Source organism: Mustela nivalis (assembly GCF_964662115.1).
Source record: "Mustela nivalis genome assembly, chromosome: 2".
In the NCBI taxonomy this organism is placed as follows: Eukaryota; Metazoa; Chordata; class Mammalia; order Carnivora; family Mustelidae; genus Mustela; species Mustela nivalis.
In genome coordinates this window covers 110,694,226-110,718,285 of record NC_139021.1, presented here as the reverse complement: position 1 = coordinate 110,718,285, position 24,060 = coordinate 110,694,226, and the positions used below count along the sequence as shown (strand labels likewise).

Here is a 24,060-nt window from a genome sequence, read left to right as displayed (position 1 = left end):
ATAACTGACTATCAGTCTGTCACCACTGGAACCCAGCAAATCCCCCTGGTTGCCATGTCAACCACACTCAGAATCAGAGAGTTACCAAGTTGGAAGGAACCCAGGACATCACGTGATTCCATCCTGTTGGCCCAGCAATTCCCAAGTTTCAGTATGGATACGAATCCTGGAGGATCCTATCAGAAGTCGATTCCATTCTGGATGATTCTCGTAGGCACTCAGCCCTCAAGGAGGCAGAGCATGACTCCCCATTCTTTAAGAGGGGGCTGTGCTTGGTGACTTCCTTCTGAAAGGTTCAGTACCCAAGGGGCTGGGAGGAGAGTGCCTACAGTAGAGAAACCTGACAAACTTCACTGGGGTAATTAGGACTGACATCAATAGTGATAAGCTCTTTTGATAGGGCATACACTTAATACAAAGTGATGAGAACGGCATTTCATGTTGGAATCTTCCTCCAAAACATACAACCCCAGCCTAAATATGCAAAAAAACATCAGGCAACTCCCAGTTGAGGGGCACTTTGCAAAAAGTACATGACCAGTACTCCTCAAAACTGTCAAGGTCATTAAAAATAAAGAAAGTCTAAGAAACAGCCAAGAGTCACCAAGAGATACCACCCTGAACGTGCCTGATCTCGTCTGATCTCAGAAGTTAAGCAGGGCCGGGCCTGGTGAGTACTTGGGTGGGTGAAAAAGTCAAGCAGAACCTCAGGAGACATGACAACCAATTGGGTTTTTTTTTGTTTTGTTTTGTTTTAATTATTTTATTTTTTATTTTTTTTTAAAGATTTTATTTATTTATTTGACAGACAGAGATCACAGGTAGACAGAGAGGCAGGCAGAGAGAGAGAGGAGGAAGCAGGCTCCCTGCTGAGCAGAGAGCCTGATGCGGGGCTCGATCCCAGGACCCTGGGATCATGACCTGAGCTGAAGGCAGAGGCTTTAACCCACTGAGCCACCCAGGCGCCCCAATGACAACCAATTGTAACGTGGTGTCCAGGATGGGTTCCTGGCACAGAAAGGGGACGTTAGGTAAAAACTCAGGAAATCTGGATAAAGCATTGACTGTAGTTAATAATAAGGTGTCCTATTGGTTCATTGACTGCGACCAGTTACCACACTAAGGTAAGATGTTAATCATAGAGTCAGTGGGTGTCGGGGATATGGGAACTCTCTGTACTGTCTTCATGGCCTTTCCATAAACCCAAATGCTTCTAAAGTGAAAAGTTTATAGGGGAGGCGCCTGGTGGCACAGTTGGGTTAAGCATCTGACTCTTGGTTCAGGCTCAGGTCGTGATCCCAGGGTCACATGAGATTGAGCCCCGTGTCGGGGTCCCCACTCAGCCAAGAGTCTGCTTGAGATTCTCCTCCCCCACCACCACTGCCCTCCCCTTACACATGCTTTCTTTCCAAAATAAGTAAATAAAATCTTAAAGTGAAAAGTTTATTTTAAAAGGGCTATTCTGAGATTTTCCCCAGGGATCTTGATTTAGAAGATGTGTTTGAGTGCGAGGGGTTTCAGTTTCCTGTGTTATTAACACACTCTCTCTTCATGATTCGGATACAAGCCAATCAACCATAATTTGGATGCTTGGAGAACCCTGGAGTCTTCTGAAGTTTCTCGTTTTGGGCGGCACTTTGATTGCCCGTGTCCTTCTCCAGATGCTCTGATTTACTTGATCTGGAGTGTGGCCTGGGCATTTGAGGTTTTTAAAAATCCCTGAGGTGGTTTTAGTTCAAGGCCATGAGGTTAAAAATCACTTCCCGGACATGTGTTGTCTAATACGGTAGCCACACACAGATACCAAACCTTTCCATCCTGGCGGAAAGTTCTGTGGGACAGTGCTGCTCTGTAGCATGGGTGTGAAGAGGATGCCTGTGATCTTCTCCTAGAGCCTCCAAGGGGAAGAGTGCCGAAGGATTCCCTATGAGTAAGACGTGGGAGAGGCCACACAGAACCACTAAAGAAGATCAGACTCACCAACTCATCCTGGTTGGCTCAGGACTTTCTCAGGCGCTGACAGTCCCGCACCCCGGAACACCTTCAGTTAGAGGCAGCCCATGACATTCCCCTTGGCGATCCAAGATTTCTGGGGAGGAGGGTTTCAGTCAGGAGGGTTCTGGGAAGTTCGAGCCTAGCAGGGGTGGGGGTATAGGTAGAGAGGTGAACGGCCGAAGGTCGCGCCAGGCAGAGAAGAGGGACCAGAAGTCCTGAGCTGCGAACCGGTCTCTTAGTGGGAAAGTCTACCGTTCAGTAGCCCTGGGGCTGTGTTGGAGCCTAGTGCTTGCAAGGGGGGCAGATAAGGGAGGAGAAGCTTGAGAAATTAAGTGCAGTTCAGAAAGACACAATAGAGAGTGTCCTTCTCCTCCCGGGATTTAACTTAGCGTGTAAAGCTCTCTGTTCTGCACGGGCAAGCCTCATTTCCTGCGTCATCCTGACCGTGAGAATGTTGAAGTCGTTGTGTCCAAAATCCAGCAGGGTGCAATTCAGAAGCCCAGCAGGCATTGTCTGCTTCCAGGAACCCAGCGCAATGAAATAAACACAGAGCACTTGAAGGGAGCCTCTTAACCTTGAAACACATTACATATTCTTGACACTCGGAAAAGCTTCCAGGAGTCCACAGGCTTCCTCTGTTTTCCTTACTGGCTTCCCGGGATCACGGACAGACAGCTTTATGGTGCTCAGATGCCTCTCTTAAGACAGGACCCTGGTACTATCTCCGAAGTGTCTATTAAATGTTAGTAAGTATGCTTAATGTCAACACCATTCATGGAAATCTTTTTTTTTTTTTTTTTTTTTTTTTTTTAACTGAGAAACTGTTACAAAGGCCTGGGCATGCAACAGGAAACATCTGTGTGTGTGCTGGGATAGGCTTGCCACATGTGCGTGCTCCCGTGCTCCCATCCTAATCCCAAAGCCTTGGGGGTTTGGTACCTGAGACGGGGGGGAAAAAAAAGGAACTTTGCAGATGTGATTAATTTACTAAACTTAAAATGGGAAGATAATCCTGTGTTAATCCCAAGAGCCCTTTAAAGAGGGAGGCAGGATGGGTAGAGTCAGATATTGAGATCTGAAGATGGTTTATTGTCAGCCTTAGGGGTGGAGGGGCTACATGCCGGGGAACACAGACCACCTCTGGAAAACAGGTGACCGGGAAACAGATTCTCCCCCCACCCCCGCCTTCATGTTGGCCCCGTGAAACCTTGTGCAGATTTTCGACCTCAAGAACTGGAATATAATAAATTTTGTTGTTTGAAGCCAGTCTGTTCATTGGGATTCATTAAAGAAGCAACAGGAAAACAAACACAGCATGTCAAGGTCTTGGGGTCAAGTTCTCCTCTTCACCTTTGTTGTCTAAGCAAGTGTCTTTCTCACTTGTAGATCCAGGTCCCTCCTACAGAACATCCGAGGTCAAGATGGAGTTCCTGGGCTCTGTTCATTTTATTCTCTGCAACTCACGACTGCCTTGTGATAACATAGGATTATTCATAGAGTTTTTCATATAAGAACGCTCAGGCAGGAGCACCGGGGTGGCCCAGTCGATTAAATGTCTGCCTTCAGCTCAGGTCATGATCTCAGAGTCCTGGGATGGACCTTCACAGAGCCTGCTTCTCCCACTCCCTCTGGCTCTCCCCCGGGCTCATGTGCCCATTCTCTATCAAATAAATAAAACCTTAAAAGAGAAAAGAAAGAAAGAAAGCTAAGGCAGACAGAGGACCCAAAGCTGGCAAGCAGTAGATCCAGAACTTGAACTCTGCACTGAAATCCCTCCGAAAATGTTTGCTTTGTACAAAGCCAAGGTGTGAGGGCTGATAGTCACTGCATTCCTTCCATAGGCTACATGTTATTCCCCTCACGTGGAGTGTGCGAAGTGCCTTCTCTCATGGGAGAGCCCTTGGACTTCTCAGATTTTGAGTTAATGAGAAGACTAGTAACATTAAAGCCATCTACAAGAGCATTAGCATAACCCCCAAATACCAGCACTCCCACCTCCATGGGAGGCGTCAAACTAAACTTGTCCTGAAGATCTCATGGTGTTCAAGTGGAGAGCAGAGCAGAGCCTGGCGAAGGTGTGCAGGTGATGTGAGAGGGGCCGTGTGTAGTCTGGGTTTCATGCGTTTGTCTGCCTGCGCTGTCTTAGCACAGTTCAGCCTTGGGAAGTGAGATTTCCGGGACCTGGAGAATGTCAAGAATGGGAGACAGAAAAGGCACCTTGCTCTCACCGTGTCTTCTCCGATGAGATGACTCTTACAAGCTGACTATAATACGGAAGAACCCAGGAGCGTGATCAGTCTGGAGAAAGCAACTCCTACAGCCCAAATTCGCAACAGCAGCACAGAATCATCTCACCAGATTCCAGATGGTACGGGTGTTTGCCAGGATTGACAATGGTCTAACTCAAGCCTACATGGTGATGGTGCTAGAGAATGATCAAGAACTTGTTAGGCAATTATTGAGCACTCACTGTTTACTCAACTCTAGACCGTGCCCACCCCAGCCCGAGAGGATGAAACTTTTCCCAGATCTTCAGGGATTGATCATAAATCATCACTGGGTAATGCTACCAAGACGGCTTTCGTGATGTTTGTGGAATAGCACGTCTGGAGAGGATTCTTGACTATGTGCTTAGGGTTTGGAATTTATTTTATACTTTTCCTGAACAGCAGCCGAGCCATCAGACACTTCTGTTTTCCTAATTGGCTCGTAGCTCCATGGATACAGAAGGTATCTGGCCACTTGGCTGGAGATTTCTCTGTGCACGCACATACGCACAGGGTGCTGCTTTCTCTCCATGAAGGGACTTGGATGGGCACAGAAGTATAAATCTCAAACCAGACAATGAGACCATTTAATCACCTGCCCAGAAATTTACTTTCAGTTATAGGTCCTCTCTGGTTAGTATCACAGATGAAGAAAGGAAAGAGCGGGTGGGGAGGAAGAGAGACAAGGAAGGAGGGTAGGGAGAAAGAGAAAAAGGGCAAAAAGCTCCTAAGAAAAACTAAATCTTGAGTCTCCTTGTAAGTATGTCTGTTGACATCAGTCTGGTTATTGTCAGGGCTGTCATATACACTACCATTATCAAGGAGGAAACTAATGCAAAAATTAGTAAGGTGAGTACCGCGAGTCTTGTCTGTGGTGTTTAGAGAGCTAGTCACCTTACAAAGTTACCAGGCATGACACAGCCACTCCTGAGACCGGAATACGACCTCTAGGCCAAAGGCCCTCTAACCAGGAAAACAGGGGATTTTTGCTTCACCTGGTCCCTGAGATTAAAAACCACTGGTTTAGTCCTGCAGACCGAATTTCACGTTACATTATGAAATCTTCATATTTGAGCTTTCAGACTGTTGTGTTTTCTGGTTGATAAAAAGTAGACCCACTGGCCAGATTCCGAAAAACACAGAGAAACCCGTTATTATTTATGTAGTCATAAGCCATTTGAAATGTTCTCCTAATCCTCAGTGCCGCCTCTCCAAGATGAACACACGTGTATGTGCGTGCGTCCCACCGATCCAACGACGTACCAGACCCAGTTAACGGGAGGGAACAGCTGCTCTCAGCTGTCAAATAAAGCCATTCATTCTGGGACTGCTCTCCTGTGTCAGCAGTCTGGAAGTACTCACGCTGTCCATCCACAAGATTTCTATTATGAATTTCGTTAGGAACCTGGCTTGGAGGAGAAGAGCGGACAATGTCAAACACTGAAGCTCCCACTGACCCCTGGGCATGAGAGCTCACAGCCAGATCCATGCCCGCTGCCTGCTTATCTTTGAGATACTCACCTGCCTCTCTGTCACCTGTCAAATGGATCAGCAGGTAGAGAGGGGGGTCAGAGGGATCCCCCCCCCCACCCTTGAACACGCCCCTTTCTCTCCCAAACCGTTTCTGGGACACGGGGCAGCATGGACTCTGGTCAAAAGTGGCCCGTCATCATTCTGCTAAATCCCTCGGTCACAGTTGGTGGGCATTTGCGATGTGCCAAAGGACTAAGTGGTCAAGGTCATGCTGAGTCCCCAGGCTCCTCTGGGAAACAGGGGCCCGTCAACCCTGTCTGCACTTCAATTCCTAGTTCCATGAACACCACACACGGACTCCACTCAGAAACAGCATGACGGCCGTCAAATCACGTCTCTCTCTTTCTCTCTACTTATGATCATTTGGAGCAATGTCTCCATTGCAGGCCCCCTTCATAGAGGAGTTTTTTTTTTTTTTTTTTTAAGTGCCTACTTCTCAAGGCCACTCCTCTTCGTGCTCAGGTCGTTCAGAAATGCCCTGAACGCCAGCGAGAGAGCAGGAACATACGGCCCGGCCTGTGTCTGCCCCATCACACAAGGAGCTCAGTGTCTCTGGGCATCTCAGGAGTGGCTCTGGAGGCTTGGGGTGTTTATCTCCCTCTGGTAGCTGAGCTGCCTCCCGCTCCTTGAGCAGAGCAGTGGAATGCGGTGGAAGAGACCCAGACCTCCGGCCACCCAGATTAGAGAGTTTTGTGCTGAGGTCCCTATATGGTTGTGTTAGCCCGAACGCTGGGCCCAAGTCTGTCTTTGTTCCTTGTTTGGGAAGCCAGTGGGAGGGAAGCAGGCCAAGGGGCTATATAACCCTTCAGCGTTCAGCCTCCCCGAACACCACCCGGAGCAGAGGAACCCAGCCGAGCCTCGTCAGGGTAAGTGGCACCGACCCAGGCAGCTCTGATATTACTCAGTGCGACCAGACGTCATCGCTGGAGCTCGGGCTGGGCTGGTGCGCTCTGAAATTCCTGAATGAGCACGGCAGTAGAGAAATGATTGGAGCTCTTCTTAGCCGCTAGTTATTCAACTTGAAAAACAAAGCGAAGGTGCTGTTGGGTGTGGGGGAGGAGGGCAAAAGGGAGATGAGATAGAATCCGTGTGTCACCTGGAGGATGTCTTCATGCTAAATCAGCAGCCCAGATCTCGCAGGCGTTTCAGAGACGCAGACTAGTGATTTCCAGTAAATCACACGTTTATTTATTTTTGGACGCTGGAAACTCCAGCATTTGTTTGCGGTTAGGTTTGGTATGGGGACTTCTCACTGGACTGTGTTTTCTTGTGCGCAGCGAGGGTGCCTGGAAGTGGGTTTCGGAAGAGAACAGAGAGCCCGCTTGCCTGGTCTTTGATGTTGACTCTGCGTGTTTGCTTCTGGGTTCCTAGGCTCTGATTGGTAGTGTCTGCTGTAGGAAAGCATGTCTCTTGAGAATGTCTGTGACTTTATGCCTCAGAATGTGCATTGCATGGTCCATGGGTCATTTGCAGCCAAGTGCAGTAGGAAATCCGCTGCATCTTTCTCTGTGAGTAAAGAGGGAGGGAGCACAGTGGCCTGCAGCTGAGAGCTGCTCTGGTCTCAGCCTATGGGAGGTCTGCTTTGCATTTCTGTCTCCCGGGGTGAGGCTGACCTGACTGCAGAGCCAGCCCTGCCTCCCCCAGGCTGAACTTCAACTTCCCTGTAAATCAGGGCTTGGCTGCTTCAGCCAGGACTGGGGTTTTCACACTGAGCTTTTTCCTTCCATTTTGTGACCCTTGACTAAATATGGTTTGCATTTCAAGAGGGATGAGCTGGGAACTGCAGTGTTCTCCACTCCCCCAACACCCCGCCCCGCCTTAACTACTCATTTTTGGCACAAGATACACGAGAAACAGTTGGAGCAACCCCCCTGGCCAGGGGGGCAGTTCCAAAAGCAGACACTAGAGTGTGTTTTACCTAATTAGGAAATGCTTTGCTCCAAATTGAGCTGCTCATTCAGGTTATAGATAAGGGCTGTAAATCACTGAGCCAGTTTCTTTCCTGGGACTTAGAGAATTCTTCTCCAATGGCAGTGCTCATCTAAGAGATTAGAAAATTGCTTGTGGACTTTTTTTTTTTTTTGCCAAATAAAAACATATTTACTGAATTTTGAGATTTTTTTTTTTCCTGCATGCGTTCTGACACTGGGGGTCAGCTTTCATTCTCTGCAGTATTACCCAAACACTCCCTTCAAGCCTGGCTGGCCAAGAAAGGAGGTAGTAAGGACATCCTCTTGTCACGTTTTCAGAGTGTCCTACTGCCACATAATTCATCCCGTCTTCAACTCTTTTGGTTTGGAAAGTCTGCTTAACGCATCCCGGGGGAGCCTGCCTCTTGGAGCTGGCTGGCTCCCCCGCATGCCTCTGTCTCTTACTGCCCATTCAGTCTTGTCTCCTCTGCCTTTCTCACTTTTCCAGCTTCTTACTCTGCAAGGTCTGAAGCCGGATCACGTAAATGCCGAATGGAATCCAGTGTCTGGGAAGGGAAGGGATGGCTGGGGAGGGAAAGATCGAGTTGATCTGTTTCATTCTCCATTCTGACAAGTGGACTCCACAGGTCAAGGCTCTCCACGCTATGCCTGGGGGCAGTTTGGAAAGCAAGCCAAGACTAGAGATACAGAGATCTGGATAATGAGGATAATTATATAATTATAATCATAACTTGAGCATTTATTGAGAACTCATAATGTGTATGCCACTACAAATTATTTTCAGTGCTTTCTATAAAAAAAACTAACCCTCCATCATAAGAACCCTGTATAGCATGAACTGATATTCTTGCTGTCTTACAGAGAAGAAAACTGTGATTGACAGATATTAAATAATTTACTAAGTCACGGGGCTTCTGAGGGGTGGAGTCCAGACTCAAACTCGGGTGGTCTGACTGCAGAGCCCAAGCCATAATCATCATCATGCTCTGTTTTCCTCATGGTCCTAACTTCACCAGTGCTGGGAACCTGGACAGGTCACTTCAATTCATCGAGTCTTGATTTCCTTGTTTGTCAGTTGGAGAGAACAGTATCTGATCCAGATTGTAAAATGCATGGCCTCAGCTGAGGTTCACACTCTTTGCAAAGGGTTACAGTGCATCTGGACAGATAGAGCATTGATTTCCTGGGAATGATCTAGAAAATTACAAAGCATTTTTGTTGCTGTTGTTGTCATTGTTGTTGGTTTTGATTTTGTTTTTTTGTTTGCAAAACGTTTTTTTGGTGTTGTTATTTTTCTCTTCTCACACCCCAGAAATTTCCTTAAAAGAATTGCCTTTCATATCTGGTTCCAGATCTGTAGTGAGCTCACCAGCTTACAAGAATCCTCCTCAGCTTGAAATCTTAAAATCTCAAACTGGAGCAGAGAACTGTGGGTGTCCCTCTCTTTACAAGATATGTCCACCTAAGTCTGCTTGGAAAAATGGAAGGCATCTAAACTGAAAGTTAAGGGGCTAGCCAAAGGGACCTGATCTTGGATTCAGCTCTGCCTCCAGCGCCCTTAAGCAAAACATTTCCTCTGTATTTTCTCATTAAGGGAAATGAGGGCAATGAATGAAAACAGTGTCTCTAACAGACCTTCAATTTCCCAAAACTATAAAGTTGCTACTTCTGCTTCAACTTTTCAAATTTGGTGATAGGATCCAAGCATAGGAGTAGGATATTAAACATATTGTTTTATTACTAAAGAAGGCATGCTCAGCTTAGAAAATATGACAGGGCCCAGGGAAGATCATTAAAAACACCAGCACCAGGAGTGCCTGGGTGGCTCAGTTGGTTGAGTGACTGCCTTCGGCTCGGGTCATGCTCCCGGAGTCCCGGGATCGAGTTCCGCCATGGGGCTCCCAGCTCCACAGGGAGTCTGCTTCCCCCTCGGACCTTCTCCCTCTCGTGCTCTCTCTTACTGTCTCTCCCTCAAATAAATAAGTAAAATCTTTTAAAAAAATCACTTTTTAAAGTAATATCCATCAATGTCTCGGTAAATATAGTTAATCTTTTCTCAATGCATAAAAATACATTTTTAAAATAGGATCATACGATGTTGTTTTCTCTAATCAATTATCCTTACATGAAATAAACTCTTCCCTTTATCTTTCTTAATGGCAGCAAGGTATCCTACTACCCAATGTGCAATTTCTTAGACTTTCCCTCACATGGATGTTTAAGTTAGCTAACTGTGGCCCCTAAAATTTAAAGCACTTTCTTCGAAAGTTTCAATTGGGTCTAATGTTTTTCCAAAGGCAAAACAACAGTTCTTGGGATCTAGAAGAGATTTCCCTTTTCAACACTTTACATTTAACATTTCAGCTTCTCAGCATTTCCAAATTTTCCCATGCTGCCCACCCCTCAAAATCTACCTTGTCAAGAAAATATTTTTTTAATATTTTATTTATTTATTTGACAGACAGAGATTACAAGTAGGCAGAGAGGCAGGCAGAGAGAGAGGAGGAAGCAGACTCCCTACTGAGCAGAGAGCCTGATTCGGGGCTCGATCCCAGGACCCTGGGACCATGACCTGAGCCGAAGGCAGAGGCTTTAACCCACTGAGCTACCCAAGAGCCCCTCAAGAAAATATTTTAATGTGATAATCTATCCAGAGAAATGTGTTTGGGTTGGTACAGACAGCAAATTCCAGAAACTTCTTTAACATATGACAAGTCACTTATCTGCGTGAAGATCTGGTCTCCTAGTCTGATACTCCCTGTCTGTGCTCTACACTTGTTCATTCATTCACTTGCTTGGCCATTCTTTTTTTTTTTTTTAAAGATTTTATTTATTCATTTGAGAGAGAGAGAAAGAGAGCGAGACAGAGAGAGAGAGCACAAGCAGCGGGAAGGGCAGAGGGAGAAGGAGACACCCCGCTGAACAGGGAGCCTAATGTGTGGCTCAACTCCAGGACCCCAAGATCATGACCTGAGCCAAAAGCAGCGCTTAACCTACTAATCCATCCAGGTGCTCCCTGCGTGGTCATTCTTTAAAGTGCTTCTGAGCACATGTGATAAGCCAGGCACAGTGTTGGGGGTCAGTTGTATGAACATGGACTTCTGAATTGTGGCTTATAAAAGGTGTTCAGTCTAATTAAAGTACTTTGAAATAAATGCTGTGATAAGGGCCTGTGGTGTGCGCTCTAGGTGTACAGAGTAGGAGTGGTCAGTTAAGGGCCACAATCACTGGATGACAGCTGGGTGGGCTTCATCCCTGTTCCTGTAGGACCCTGTGAAGCAGCTCCATCAAAATGTGTGAAGAGGAGGACAGCACCGCCCTGGTGTGTGACAATGGCTCTGGGCTCTGTAAGGCCGGCTTTGCTGGGGACGATGCTCCCAGGGCTGTTTTCCCATCCATCGTGGGACGCCCCAGACACCAGGTAAGCAATACCGTACTACAATTATGGAATGTGATAAATATCGCTACATTGACAGTCCCATTACAAGATATAAATGTATCAAGATAACAGGTGTGCACCTTAAACTTGCACAACGTTGCCCATCAAATGTATTCAATAAAACAAATTCTGATTGGAATAGAGAGAAACGGGGCTATAGGTTAGGTTGCTCTATTTCTGTGTGTCGGTGAGTATCCCCAGAGTGTCTCTCGTGGTCTCTCCAGAAATGATGTAACCTTGTTAAAAACAGACCTCTGACGATTGATGTCTAGGAATAAGTACGAATTTCATAGACCATGTAGACAGATTATCTAGTGGGTATCTGTCGGACATAAAGTTAACCTTTTCTCACATTCCTTTTTGTGTCAGTACAATCATTATCATCATGAGAAATACTGTGAATTACCCAGGAATGCAAACCACAGTCCCTCTTTGGAAGGAGATTAAAATAAACGCCTAGGTCACTCCCTCTCAAAGATCTTGATATTAGACGAAAGGAGGCTTTGCTGCCAAGTGCAATTTTACATATCTTAGGGGTTGGTTACATATCCGTGGACAGCCACATGATAATTTTATAGAAAATTATGTGTAAACAAAATGTTGGGGGCCACCACCTTTCATCTTAGAAAGTCTCCTTCTGCATCAGCAATGTGGTTGCTTGCGGAGCTTGTCTGACTAATCTCCGTTACTCTCAGTTTGGCATATAGTCGTACAAATAATAATAATAGCCACGTCCCATGAATGAAATCTGAAATCTGTCTCTTTGTTGAACTGCGTGCAATGGAGATATTCGTACAAACCACTATTTATGGCTCTAATAGCAACAACTGTTTTTGCAATTCTGAAACAAGCACTCCGGTGCCATTTAAAATCCCAGCAACGACAATGTCCTTTCTCTCTCTCTCTCTCTCTTTTTTATTTTTTAAGCTGCACTTCAATGATTAAAAATGTACTTCCGACTAATTTAGGCAAACATCTTAATGTTGATTGGTATGGATTTATCCATTAGAAATCAAGCACCGAGCTCTCGTTTGTCAATATAATACTTTTGCTTATAATGGTTAGAAAATATTCACATCTCTTACATGGGCGACCGCTTTAACAGTACAGGTTCAAGGGTTAACAAGAGGCAAAGTGCCCTCTAACTAACATGTAAAATTTCATACATTCATTTCACAAGTAATTCCTGAGCGATAAATACTTGCTGGGAAATTTGTTCTCAAGGCAAACAAGACAAGGACAGTGTCTGCCTTAACAGAGCTCATTAAGAAAAAGAGGAGATAAAAATTTATAGTGTAAAGTTGCTTAACCCATAAGGCCTTCTGCTATTTGGAGATGGATCAGGTCTGTTGCCAGTCCACTGAGGGATGTTGTTTAAGAGCAGAGCCACTAGATACAGAATATCAAGTTGCTGGAACTAAAAGAGAACTTCCTCTTGCAATGATTTAACCCTTCGTGATTGGATCGGAATCAGTTCGCAAGTTCTGGAGGAGGCTGACTCAGGCTGTGTTGAATCTTTACAGGGAGTGATGGTGGGAATGGGACAAAAGGACAGCTACGTGGGTGACGAAGCACAGAGCAAAAGGGGAATCCTGACCTTGAAGTACCCCATAGAGCACGGCATCATCACCAACTGGGACGACATGGAAAAGGTACCAGGAACTTTTCTGTAGGTCGAGCCCTCAGGATGCATAATTTCCGTGGCCCTGGTTCAAAAGATTTTGCTACGGTTGGGGAAAAAAAAAAAATCCTGAAATGCTTCTTTGAAAAAAAAAAAAAATTCCCTGCCTAAAAGATTTATAAACTAGTTAGAGGGAGAGGGTTCTGCAGAGGAGAGCAGTAGTCCTTTGCCAGTGGTAGGAATTAACAGTCTGTTGGCTCAGTAAACTGGATTACCCTCCCAGGGAGGGCAGGCAGGAGAATCACCTCCCCCTCCCACGCCCCCAACCCCTCCCTCCCTGCTCTCACCAGCCGCGGGAAGGCTGTGCCTCCCAGTGGCAGAGAGGAGCCACAGTAGCTCTGCCCTGCCCAGGGCCCATGCTGGAAAGCTTCTCACCAATCACCCTGAATTTCTTTTAAGTGTTTCTTTTAAGTGTTTTAGTTTTCGCTCTAGAAGCGGGAGTCATGACATTGCACATTTGGTACATTGCTGAATGTTCTCCATTATACTGAAGCTCAAGCAACAGACACAAATTTTTAAATATTTTAGAAAGTACCTCTCTGTGTTACATTAAGTGAATGCTTTATCTCCCAATTTAATATAAAAGAGCTGTGGGAAGAGTTAAATCCTTGGATTTATTTATTTTTTTTAAGATTGAGGGGGTGATGAATGAGGGTGGGGAGGGAAAGAGGGGGAGGGAGAGAGAATGTTTAGCAGGCTCCACACCCAGCGTGGAGTCCAGTGCAGAGTTCCATCTCCCGACCCTAAGATCATGACCTGAGCTGAAATCAAGAGTCAGATACTTAACTGACCGAGCCACCCAGTGCCCCAAATCCTAGGATTTTAATGTTTATTATTAGGCATCATAGAAACAAATGATTGGAGAAAAAGCAGACAGGCTAATGGGAAAATGACACTAATTTTTTGTAATGTAGCAAAATATTAGAATCCCGATATCTGGACTTTTATTTGTCAGTTCCCTACACACACACACACACACACACACACAATCTCACCAGTTTAAAAGAAAATAGTATTGTGAGAATTTATCAGTAAAAATGCCAAGGACTCTACTTCCCTACAACAGCATTTCATTAGGTTTGCTTTCTCTGAGATGCCGGATTTGGTTAGGGCTGCAGTTTGCACGGAGAAGAAGGTATTAATAACAGTAGGAAACACTCTGAGAGTTTCTCCGTGGAGATAGCAGCATCTCAGAATGCACGCACTGAGAGAATTGGGAGGAATAAAGCATTTAATCATTTATAAAACTGAAATTTAAAGTGAGGTGGGGAGAGAGGCTTGCCGAGGGGAGGCGTTGGTTGGTTGTTTTCTCAATTTCGGCGTAACCACAGCATATAACATGACTTGTGGGATTTCTTGAACACTCTGATACTTTTATCCCATCAAAGGAGTACAACTTTCAAGAGCCTTCTTTCCTTTCTAGAAACCACAACTTCAGAACCAAAGACACTGGGACAAGATAAAGATTCTTTAAAGTCAGTCTGGCTTTTGTCGATTTATAAAATCTTTGGCAAGCAGTTCCCGTTTTGTTTTGTTTTGTGTCAGTTCTGGAGGAATCTCATATTCCCCATGCTAGCAAAGACTTCTTAGGCCCTTAAAAAGAATTAATTTAGCCCTTTTTACAATGGTCTGTTCTTCTTGGCATTGAGGACATTCAACCACAAAGCAAACACACTCATGTCCAAAGTACCTCACACGAATGAGCTATCAGTGGACACAGGCTTTTTTCAAAGCACCTGAAGGTCAGATATCCGTCCACAAATGGAAGGTCCAGAGCGTGTCCACAAGGGCAGGCTTCTCCCAGCCCTGGAGACCAGAGAGGGGGACGGTGGGTGTGGAGACACAGACAGGGACACCTGTCTTCTTAGGATATGTTATGGAGGGAAATTTCCCAAGAAGTATTAAAAATGGTACCTAGCTTTTTCAGGTCAGTTTCATTCATCCATTCACGCATTCACTTGTTGACTCATTCACTCATTCACTCATTTACTTGCAAAACTAAATCATTTTCCCAGGAATATTAACTGAAGTGGTCATAGGGGAAAAGATATAGTTGGCACCCGGCTGGCTCAGCCCAAAGAGTGTGAGACTCCTGATGTCGGGATGGTGAGTTCAAGCTCCACACTGGCCATAGAGATGACTTTAAACAAAGGTATAGTTGAGTGATAATAATAATATTCATTCTGGGCCAGGCACTGGAGTGAATAGTAACTCTAGGGTTCTCACCAAGACAGACAAGTTATTTTCATATTACCTACGGTGAGATGAGCTGGGAAGGATTAAAATTTGCCTTAGCTCGCACCACCAAGAAGTGGTTGAGCTGGGATTTGAACCTGGATTTGACGCTTGGGCCTGTGCCCTTAGCCACTATGCTGTCCCGCCCCCGTGACCGGGGTGTGGGTTTTTGCTGAGTCACTTCCTCGAGGTGACTCCTTGGGTAAGTTACTCACAGTCTTTAAGCTTCAGTGTCTGTGTCAGTAAAAACATGGACATTTGGTGAGTGCTTGTAACGTACGATTTGGTCCTAGTTTCGTGTAGCTCATTCTGGTCCCTTTTTGGGGGCCCGCAGCCCCCCACAACATCACCTCATCGTGTTTCTCCTTGGCCCCCGCTAGATCTGGCACCATTCCTTCTACAATGAGCTTCGTGTTGCCCCTGAGGAGCATCCAACCCTACTCACCGAGGCGCCCCTGAACCCCAAAGCCAACCGGGAGAAGATGACCCAGGTAAAGAGCCACTCCAGGATCCAGCACTCTGGGGTTTGGGGCAAGTCCTGTTTGAAAGGCGCGGGGCGGGAGAGCAGAGAGGAGGCCCAGCCCAGCAGTCTCCTCACAGACCAACAACTTCCCAGGAACCTGGAGATCCCAAGGACAGAAACATCATGATGTTACTCACTCCCTTAGGGCAGGAACGGCCCCTTGACTCCAGAAGCAATAGGAAATTAGAATATGTAATAGAAAAGGCTGGGCATATTAGGTTACAAACTTGGAAGGAGAAATCATTTCAAAATGTGGGTTAACATCCAGCGGGGAATCTGTTGCTTCTCAGCTTCACGAGCTTAATGAATCCCTTTAATTTCTTGGATTCCTGGTCTCCTTGCTCGTGTGTCTTGGGAATAAGACTAGTACTATTATTTTTCAAAGTGTTGATGTGAAAAATAGTGAGGCACAATGTCAGATGTGCTTGGCAGTGCCTGATACAAGATATGTTCAACAATAATAGTTTTTACTGTCATTATTGTGACTTGTGTGACGCCCAGAGACCTTAGGGTAGGAGATCACCCATTCCACCGGACAGACAAGCCTTCCAGTTTGGATGAGCTACCAAACAGAAGCATCCAATATCAGCTTAATACTTGCTCTACCGAAGCTGTGGATAAAGCATGTCACCTGCATTGTCTCTTTAAACCTGAACAAGGTGAAGCAGTTTGTAGTCTATAAATGAAGAGTTAGAGAAGTGGTTATAGAATGAGATATTTGATTACATAAATGAGCATTTCAAGGATCGTGTACAAAGGGTGACTGCCACAAGGTCATACAGCTTAAAGCAGCAGAGCCTGGAACAGACCTGGGATCTTTGGGGATCAATAAACGTATATACGCAGGACCTTTTTCCTCAGAAGAGCTCTTGGCACTTACACCAACACACGGGCGGTCATTCTGTGTAGGGGACACCTGTGCCCCTGGGATTCCCTCCACGTGACCAGCTATGTCATTTCTACGGGTGTTCTTGTCCTGGGAATGGTGTGGGGGTGGAAGAACAGTTGGGAATCATGGCTGTCCAGCAAACGATGTGAGATGTTCTGGAGGATAGACCAGGCAGGGTTTGGCAGGTGGAGAAGGGGAGGCCCATGGGCATCTCTGTGTGCATCACCTTCTTAGCCGTGACCTGCAGTGGCTCTGGTCTTGTCCCCAGACTGCATGAACTGAGGCACTGGCCTTCATGTAGGTCCCTTAGCTTCCAGGGGGCGTTGTCTCGTCTTTCAGGATCAAGGTCCCTTCCGTTGAAGCTAAAGTGACTTTGGATTCTCGGGCTGACATTGACCCAGTAACTCCATGAGAAAGTGGAACAGACGGAACAGGGACCTCAGACAATTCACGGAACTGGGCTTGTTCCCAACCGGTCGGGGCTTCTGGTCCAAGGTGTCCTTTTGTAGAACAGAGAAGTCCAAGCCTGAAAGTCATCTTTTCTTTGCCTTTGGCTTTAGTACCATTAGTCCGTCCTAGGTTGCTCACACCGCAGCTCGCCTAGTCCAAACTCCTCCGTGGACAGTTGAGACACCAGGAAGGAAGCCTGCAGCGGTCAGCTGATAGGCTGGGAAGATCTCCAAGGTCTCGTGGGAGCCAGGGCTACCCCCTGCGTACCCCCACCCCTCTCCGGTGTGCACCGCCCCTCCCCCTCCCTGCACACTCAGGGCACCATCCATGCCCTCTGCCCTGAGCCACAAAGGCAGGGTTGTGTTCCGAGCCCACCTGCAGGGGGCGCTCTCTTGACCATTCTTGCCAAGACTGGTCACATCCCTAATGTAACTCTTTGGCTTGCTTTGCAGATTATGTTTGAGACTTTCAACGTCCCGGCTATGTATGTGGCTATCCAGGCAGTACTGTCCCTCTACGCATCTGGTCGCACGACCGGTAGGTGGGAGCCCGGATTGGGTGCACCGTCCATGACGGGCTTTGACAGTTGTAAACATGGAGTTTGGATGGACTTGGGGTGGGGTGGGTAGCTAGACCAGACAGGGCTAATCCCGGCCCTGAGAAAGGCCTTCTTCCCACCTTAAAAAATAAGCCCTCGAGCTCTATTTCCAGCAGGCCTTTCTCTTTCTCTCTCTTCCTGCTCTTCCTCTATCTTCCCCCAGCCCTGTCCTGCTCGGACCATGCTGTCACATGCTTTCTCTCTTCTCTTTCAAATCAGAGGCTCAGAAACTCCCCTTCCGCTCTCCCAGGTGCCCCCCCCCCCCGCCAGCAACACACCTGCTGCCGTGGTGATTTTCTTTGTGCCCATTTGTTCCCCAGGCATCGTGCTGGACTCTGGAGACGGGGTCACCCACAACGTGCCCATCTATGAGGGCTACGCCCTGCCACACGCCATCATGCGTCTGGACCTGGCCGGCCGCGACCTCACCGACTACCTCATGAAGATCCTGACCGAGCGCGGCTACTCCTTCGTGACGACCGGTGAGGCGGGCAGGAGTGAGGGCCAGGGGGTCAAAGGGCCATGTCTCTTCACAGTGACATCTAGGACCCTGGGGACCATCCAGGGAGGCAATGGGAGGAGACTATGTGGGTGGCAAGGCTTGATTTCAATGCCCCAAGCCAGGCACAGCCCCTTTTTTGCTCCAAGTGATGAGACGGTTTCCTTGAGAACAGTGAGAACCTCTAGAAGGACAGCTAAGCGGGGGTCTATCACTTGGACATTTTTTTAACCTCCTCTGTTCACAAGTAGGACACTGAGAGGGCAGAGACAGGGGACAACATCGGGCAGTGTTTGCCAGGGGCCCAGGGTGTTGCTCTTGGAGATGCCAGGGCAGGGCCAGGGCCCAGTCCTGCCACTCACCAGCGAGGTGACCCAACCTCACCAAACCACAGTCTCCTCATCTGTAGAATGGGGATTGTCATATTGAATGACACCAAGCAAGCAAAATTCCCAGCACTGAGTAATTCCGCATCTGTAAGTCAGTAAGCCAGTAATCGTTAGCTAGTTGGAAGACCAGCCTGGCAGCAAGCTGTTCAGATGTCTTCGGCCTCCAAGCACCTGCCGCCCGTCTACATTTGCCAGCGGCGTCCTCGATGCCCATGGCCCTGGCTGCCTGCCCTCCCCCCAGCGATCTGGTGGTGTCCACACATTTCCGTGTCTGGACACACCTGAGGTTTATTACAGACCCGGAGCTTGAGCCCTGTGGATGTTAAAGTTTCTGGGGTAGGGAGTTGAATTCCTTCCTACGTTGCTCTTCTGCTCCCTACAAAGAACTCCAGGTGATCTCCAAAAGGCTCTGGGGGCCTAGGTGGAACCAAGAGGTTAGAAGTTCAGCGTGCAGGAATCCGAGGAATACTTGCTGCCCCCAACCCCCCCTCGCTGTGCACCACGGAGCCCCCTGGGCCGGGACCGGGCCTGAGCCAGGGCCCGTCTCCTTCTGGAAGGAAATGAATATACCAGTGGTGTGACCTGAGACCTACCTGGGCCTGTCAGCATGGGTCTCGGAGCTTTTTGAAAACCGTGGGGGCCTCGGGGCACATGGGTGGCTCAGTGGGTTAAAGCCTCTGCCTTTGGCTCAGGTCATGATCCCAGGGTCCTGGGATCGAGCCCCGCATCGGGCTCTCTGCCCAGCAAGGAGCCTGCTTCCTCCTCATTCTCTCTGCCTGCCTCTGCTTACTTGTGATCTGCCTGTCAAATAAATAACTAAAAATTAAAAAGAAAAAAGAAAAAGAAAACCATGGGGGCCTCAAAACATGAGACTTCTTGGACAACTGAAAACCCCATATAATGAACTGTTGTAGGACAAGCGTAACAGAGAGTGAATAGTTAATCCTGAAAAAAAAAAAAAAAAAAATTCCCACATGTATCATGCAGAAGGATGCCTGTAGCTAACTTGTTTCCAGTCATGTTTTCCAGACAGTATTTTCTCCTCTGTTAGGGACAGAAGGGGCTCCCTCGTGGGCCTGTAGTTTAATTGCTATCACAGATTTGGGGTTGTAGATCGAATTTACGCACGTTTTTGAAGGCACCCATATTGGGGGCAACGTCCAAGGGAGGCGGGTGGGGGTTTTAATGCCTGTCGCAAACCTGAATGTTTGCGTTTTGCCAGCCGAGCGCGAGATCGTACGCGACATCAAGGAGAAGCTGTGCTACGTGGCTCTGGACTTCGAAAACGAGATGGCCACAGCTGCGTCCTCCTCTTCCCTCGAGAAGAGCTACGAGCTGCCCGACGGGCAGGTGATCACCATCGGGAACGAGCGCTTCCGCTGCCCGGAGACCCTGTTCCAGCCCTCCTTCATCGGTAGGCTTCAGCGTCCCCTCCCTGCGCAGGGGCGGAGCACCCTAGCCCCTCCCCGCAATCCAGCCAGCTCCTGGCTCTCAGCACCCTTCTGCGTGTGGGCACTGCAAGGCCAAATGCATTTCTAAACCAGGGCAAGGAAGAGAGTGTCAGATTTCTAGGGAGCGCAGAAGGCCAGGAAAGGAGTTTTCTTTCTAAGCCAACATGGTCTATGCTGTAGTCAAGCCCAAAGCCTCCTTGGTGGCGGGGGGGTGGGGGGGGTGGGTGGGGGGGTGGGTTATGGTGAAAAAAGTCAGCTGCTCCCTGTGCTGAGGACACAGGAGCCCCGGATGGGTGGGAAGGATAGGCTGAATGCTGAGACTATGGAAGGAGTGCGGTGGTGGGGAGAGGAAACCCAAGAGCTTGTTCCTGCATTAGCACTGACCTTGGACAAATGTTAGCCTGGTTGTTTACAGAGGGTGGGCTCTTGGAGGGGTGAGCCCGGGCTTGGGTCAGATGAAGCACCTCCCTGGACTTCGGCACCCTTTAGCTTTGAGGGGCGCTGGCAAGGGAGCAGGCGATGAGAGACTTGGGGTTGTTCCAAGCTACAGCTGCTCTCGCGGGCTCTGTAGGAACCTCCTGAGGGGAGCCTGAGGCTGCCCCCCCCCCCCCCCCCCCGCCAGCGAAGTGATATTGTAGCCCTTGCCTCCCGGAGGTATCGTGGCAAGGCTTCCCCACTAGCCGAGAGGTGGGAGAGCGTGGAGACCATCAGGACAGGCGGTGCTCACACCGCGATGCCTGCCTAGCTTCTGTCCAGCCTAAGACCCTCCAGCAGCCTACGACGCTTTTCCAGTCTGCCCTGAGTTTTGTCCTCCACCCCTGCAAGGATCATGATCTGTGTCTCCTTCGCAGGGATGGAGTCCGCTGGCATCCATGAAACCACATACAACAGTATCATGAAGTGTGACATTGACATCAGGAAGGACCTCTATGCTAACAACGTCCTCTCAGGGGGCACCACCATGTACCCCGGCATTGCTGACCGCATGCAGAAGGAGATCACGGCACTGGCCCCCAGCACCATGAAGATCAAGGTACGGTTCAGGGTAGGGGCCACAGCTGTGCTGCCGGCTGTGATGCCAACCCATCACCAGATGTGACGGGCTCTCGGAGGCCACGTCGTACTCACGTGTGCTGGTGGTTTCCCGTTAAGCAGTGGGTCCACATCCACAAGTTCCACCCTTTATAGGGTGTAAGTCAGTCCAGTTCATCAGAGAAGCTAAATTATTTGGCACAAAATTTCACCTATAATCATCCTTGGCCATCAGCAGCTTTCAGGAGTGAAGTTCAACAGAGCTCCCATATGGGCATATGCCTTGATTTTTCTATTAAGATATAACTCACACGTAACGTTATATTAGTTTCAGGTGTACAACCTTAACTCAGTATTTGCCTGTATTGTGAAACGATCCCAACAGTAAGTCTAGATGATTTCCATCGTACCTCTTAAAAATATACATTGCATCATTTTCCCCATCACAGAAATCGTGCATCTCACACACAGAACATTACCAAAACTCAGACGATACAGACCTGTTTCTGAAGAGGTTTAAATGTTGTAGTTTCTATCCCATGTGCTCTTTTTCCACTGTCAACCCTGATCGCAGCTCTGTGGCCAAGAATTAGAGTTGTATCTCCGGCTCTCTGTCTGGCCTTTTGATCTAGGTGCTCAGAAGTGCAGAATCCCTCCAGGATGACCAAGTTCGGTCCCCGAGCCACCAAAGACCCTTGTATTATGTGTGTGCACTTCCAGTCATGGGAGCTCAGAGATGAAACAGACAGTTCTTTGGAGGCAGACTGACAGGTGCCTAGAGACTTCTCCAAAGCTGTTTTCCCGCTCTGAAGTCAGAAGCCATGCTGGGACTCTCTAACCCATGTCCCAGGGAGCGGAAGAGAGGGCATTTGCGTGCAGACTACACACTTGGGAAGTATTCAGACACATTCTCTGTTACTTGCACTCCCTTGTCTTTTGAAAAGGGTTTGAAGGTAACAGACAGATAGATAGACCAGAGTTCTCTGCCTGCACTGCAGGCTCTGAAAGACTGTATAGTGAGAGACTTTCCCAAGGTTGGTGTTTCTTGGATGCTCCTCTGATTGGCTGTCTCCCCCTTACTCCCATGTGGGGTGGGGGGGAGGAGAGACGTGCAACCAGCTCTGGTCAGTGAACGCACTGACAAAGCCTGCCCAGGTGGGGGTGTGTTACATGACCAGAGCTGGCCATTTCCTGCTTACCCAAACCTAGCTTCTTGAATAACACGAATGCGGAACTTGTGACTCCCAGGGGGGGAGAGAAAACCCGTAAAAAAAATCTGGGGCCATAAGGTGATGACTTCAGGGAAAACTCAAACAGGATGGTGGTGGTTATAGGGACTCTGCACTGTATTTGTTACCTTTCTGTCCATCTAGAATTACCCCCACAGGATAAGGTTGTTTCTAAAACAAAACGAAACAAAACAAAACCTCATCTGGGAGAGGTCCAGGTTTGAATATTGGGTCTGATGAGAGCACCACCAGCGTGACCTAATGTCAGTTACTTAAACCTCTCTCAGACTGTTTCCGCATGTGTAACATGGGGCTAATTCAATACTCTCTAAACTGGTTTGAGGTAATATGTGTAAAACGCTTAGCGTCGTGTTAAGCACATAGAAGGTGCTCAGCAAATATCAGCTACTTGTATGAAAAATACATGTTCAGGGGGACCTGGGTGGCTCCGTTGTTAAGCATCTGCCTTCAGCTCAGGTCATGATCCCAGGGTCCTGGGTTCAAAACCCACATCAGGCTCCCTGCTCAGCGGGGAGCCTGCTTCTCCCTCTCCCACTCCCCAGCTTGTGTTCCCTCTTTTGCTGTGTCTCTCTCTGTCAAATAAATAAATAGAATCTTTTTTTAAAAAAAAGAAAAATACACGTTCAAACAGAGCTTGGGGAATAGACAGGAATTAAACATTTTCACCGTGGTTTCGGAAATACCTTGTCTTTTTGCCCAAGTGTCCATATTTGTCTGTACCCAAGTATTCCAGTGAGGACTGGGGTTGGGAATTTGCTCTGCCGTAGCTATGTTTTGGGGTTCCAGCAGGTAGAAGGGACCCCTATCCGGAGTCATTTCTCTCTGCTTCTAAACCATTCAGTTATTTAAGGAACATTAGCATGGCCTGCGTGTCAGTCCTGGGTAGCAGGGAGAGCCAGGCAGGGCAACTTACTGGGACCTACCCCAGAGAAATGTCATCCAGCAGGGGACCCTGAGCTCCCCCAGTGTGAAACAGTGCATCTCAGTAGACTTAAAGAGGTGGGAGGAGGCAGAGTCTAAATTCACTGGTTGCCTCCCTGGGCTTAGGGTCAGGGTGGGGTTAGGGCCAGGCATCCAACAGCCAAGACTGTCCCCGCTGTCCATGGAACTCCAGCGAGGTGCACCCAGTCTGGACCCTGGGGGGATGCCCGGCCCTGTCCCAGTGCTTTAATGGCCCTTCTTTCTCATCCCGGCCAACAGATCATCGCCCCTCCGGAGCGCAAGTACTCTGTCTGGATCGGCGGCTCCATCCTGGCCTCCCTGTCCACCTTCCAGCAGATGTGGATCAGCAAACAGGAGTACGACGAGGCCGGGCCCTCCATCGTCCACCGCAAATGCTTCTAAAACACGCCCTTGCTCTCTGTCTCTGGCACACAACTGTGAATGTTATGTGGAGTAATGCCTTCAATTCTTTTCCAAATCATTCCTAGCCAAAGCTCTGACTTGTTACCTACGTGTTTTTTAATAAATCTGAAATATGTTACTGGTCACCTGCAGTCTTGGCCTCTGCTGGGCCCCCTGTGGCTCACCTGCTTTTGTAGATGGACCAGTGGCTCCCCCTGGTGGTGGGTCCTGGAACACAACACGGGTAGGCCAGACTCGCTCAGACAAACCTGGCAAGTTCGGAGCAAATGCTGTCAGTGGAAATAATTTGAAAATATACACGAAGTAAATGGAAACATGGATGAAAGTGTATCAGTAGGATAAGCCACCCTGAGCTCACAACTTTCCCGTCATTACATTACTTTGCTGTCTTAAAACCTCAGTACTGGGAGCCTATTGAGTGAAAACAGAACAGTAACTCTGGGTATTAGAGATACAGGTGTATGATTATCATATATATGAAACATATGCAACAATGAATATACAGATTTTCCTCAAATTGCAATGGGTTACAT

General features: G+C 47.9%; 1 protein-coding gene across 1 annotated transcript; it reads left to right on the top strand.

Annotated features, from left to right (window-relative positions):
- The first annotated feature begins 6,264 nt into the window (after positions 1–6,264).
- On the top strand, positions 6,265–23,652 carry ACTA2 (actin alpha 2, smooth muscle). Its single transcript, XM_082719669.1, has 9 exons — positions 6,265–6,661; positions 10,994–11,147; positions 12,689–12,817; positions 15,462–15,572; positions 17,396–17,480; positions 17,862–18,023; positions 19,652–19,843; positions 20,732–20,913; positions 23,363–23,652. The coding sequence occupies exons 2-9, from the start codon at positions 11,019–11,021 to the stop codon at positions 23,504–23,506; spliced, it is 1,134 nt and encodes a 377-aa protein (XP_082575795.1). The 5' UTR covers positions 6,265–6,661; positions 10,994–11,018; the 3' UTR covers positions 23,507–23,652.
- Positions 23,653–24,060: the final 408 nt, after the last annotated feature.

Bases quoted from the DNA above. Each gene is read 5' to 3' on its own strand.
- ACTA2 (XM_082719669.1), top strand. From the start codon at position 11,019: ATGTGTGAAGAGGAGGACAGCACCGCCCTGGTGTGTGACAATGGCTCT. The intron at 18,024-19,651 runs GTGAGGCGGGCA...GCGTTTTGCCAG, and splicing joins CTACTCCTTCGTGACGACCG to CCGAGCGCGAGATCGTACGC. The intron at 20,914-23,362 runs GTACGGTTCAGG...CCCGGCCAACAG, and splicing joins CCAGCACCATGAAGATCAAG to ATCATCGCCCCTCCGGAGCG.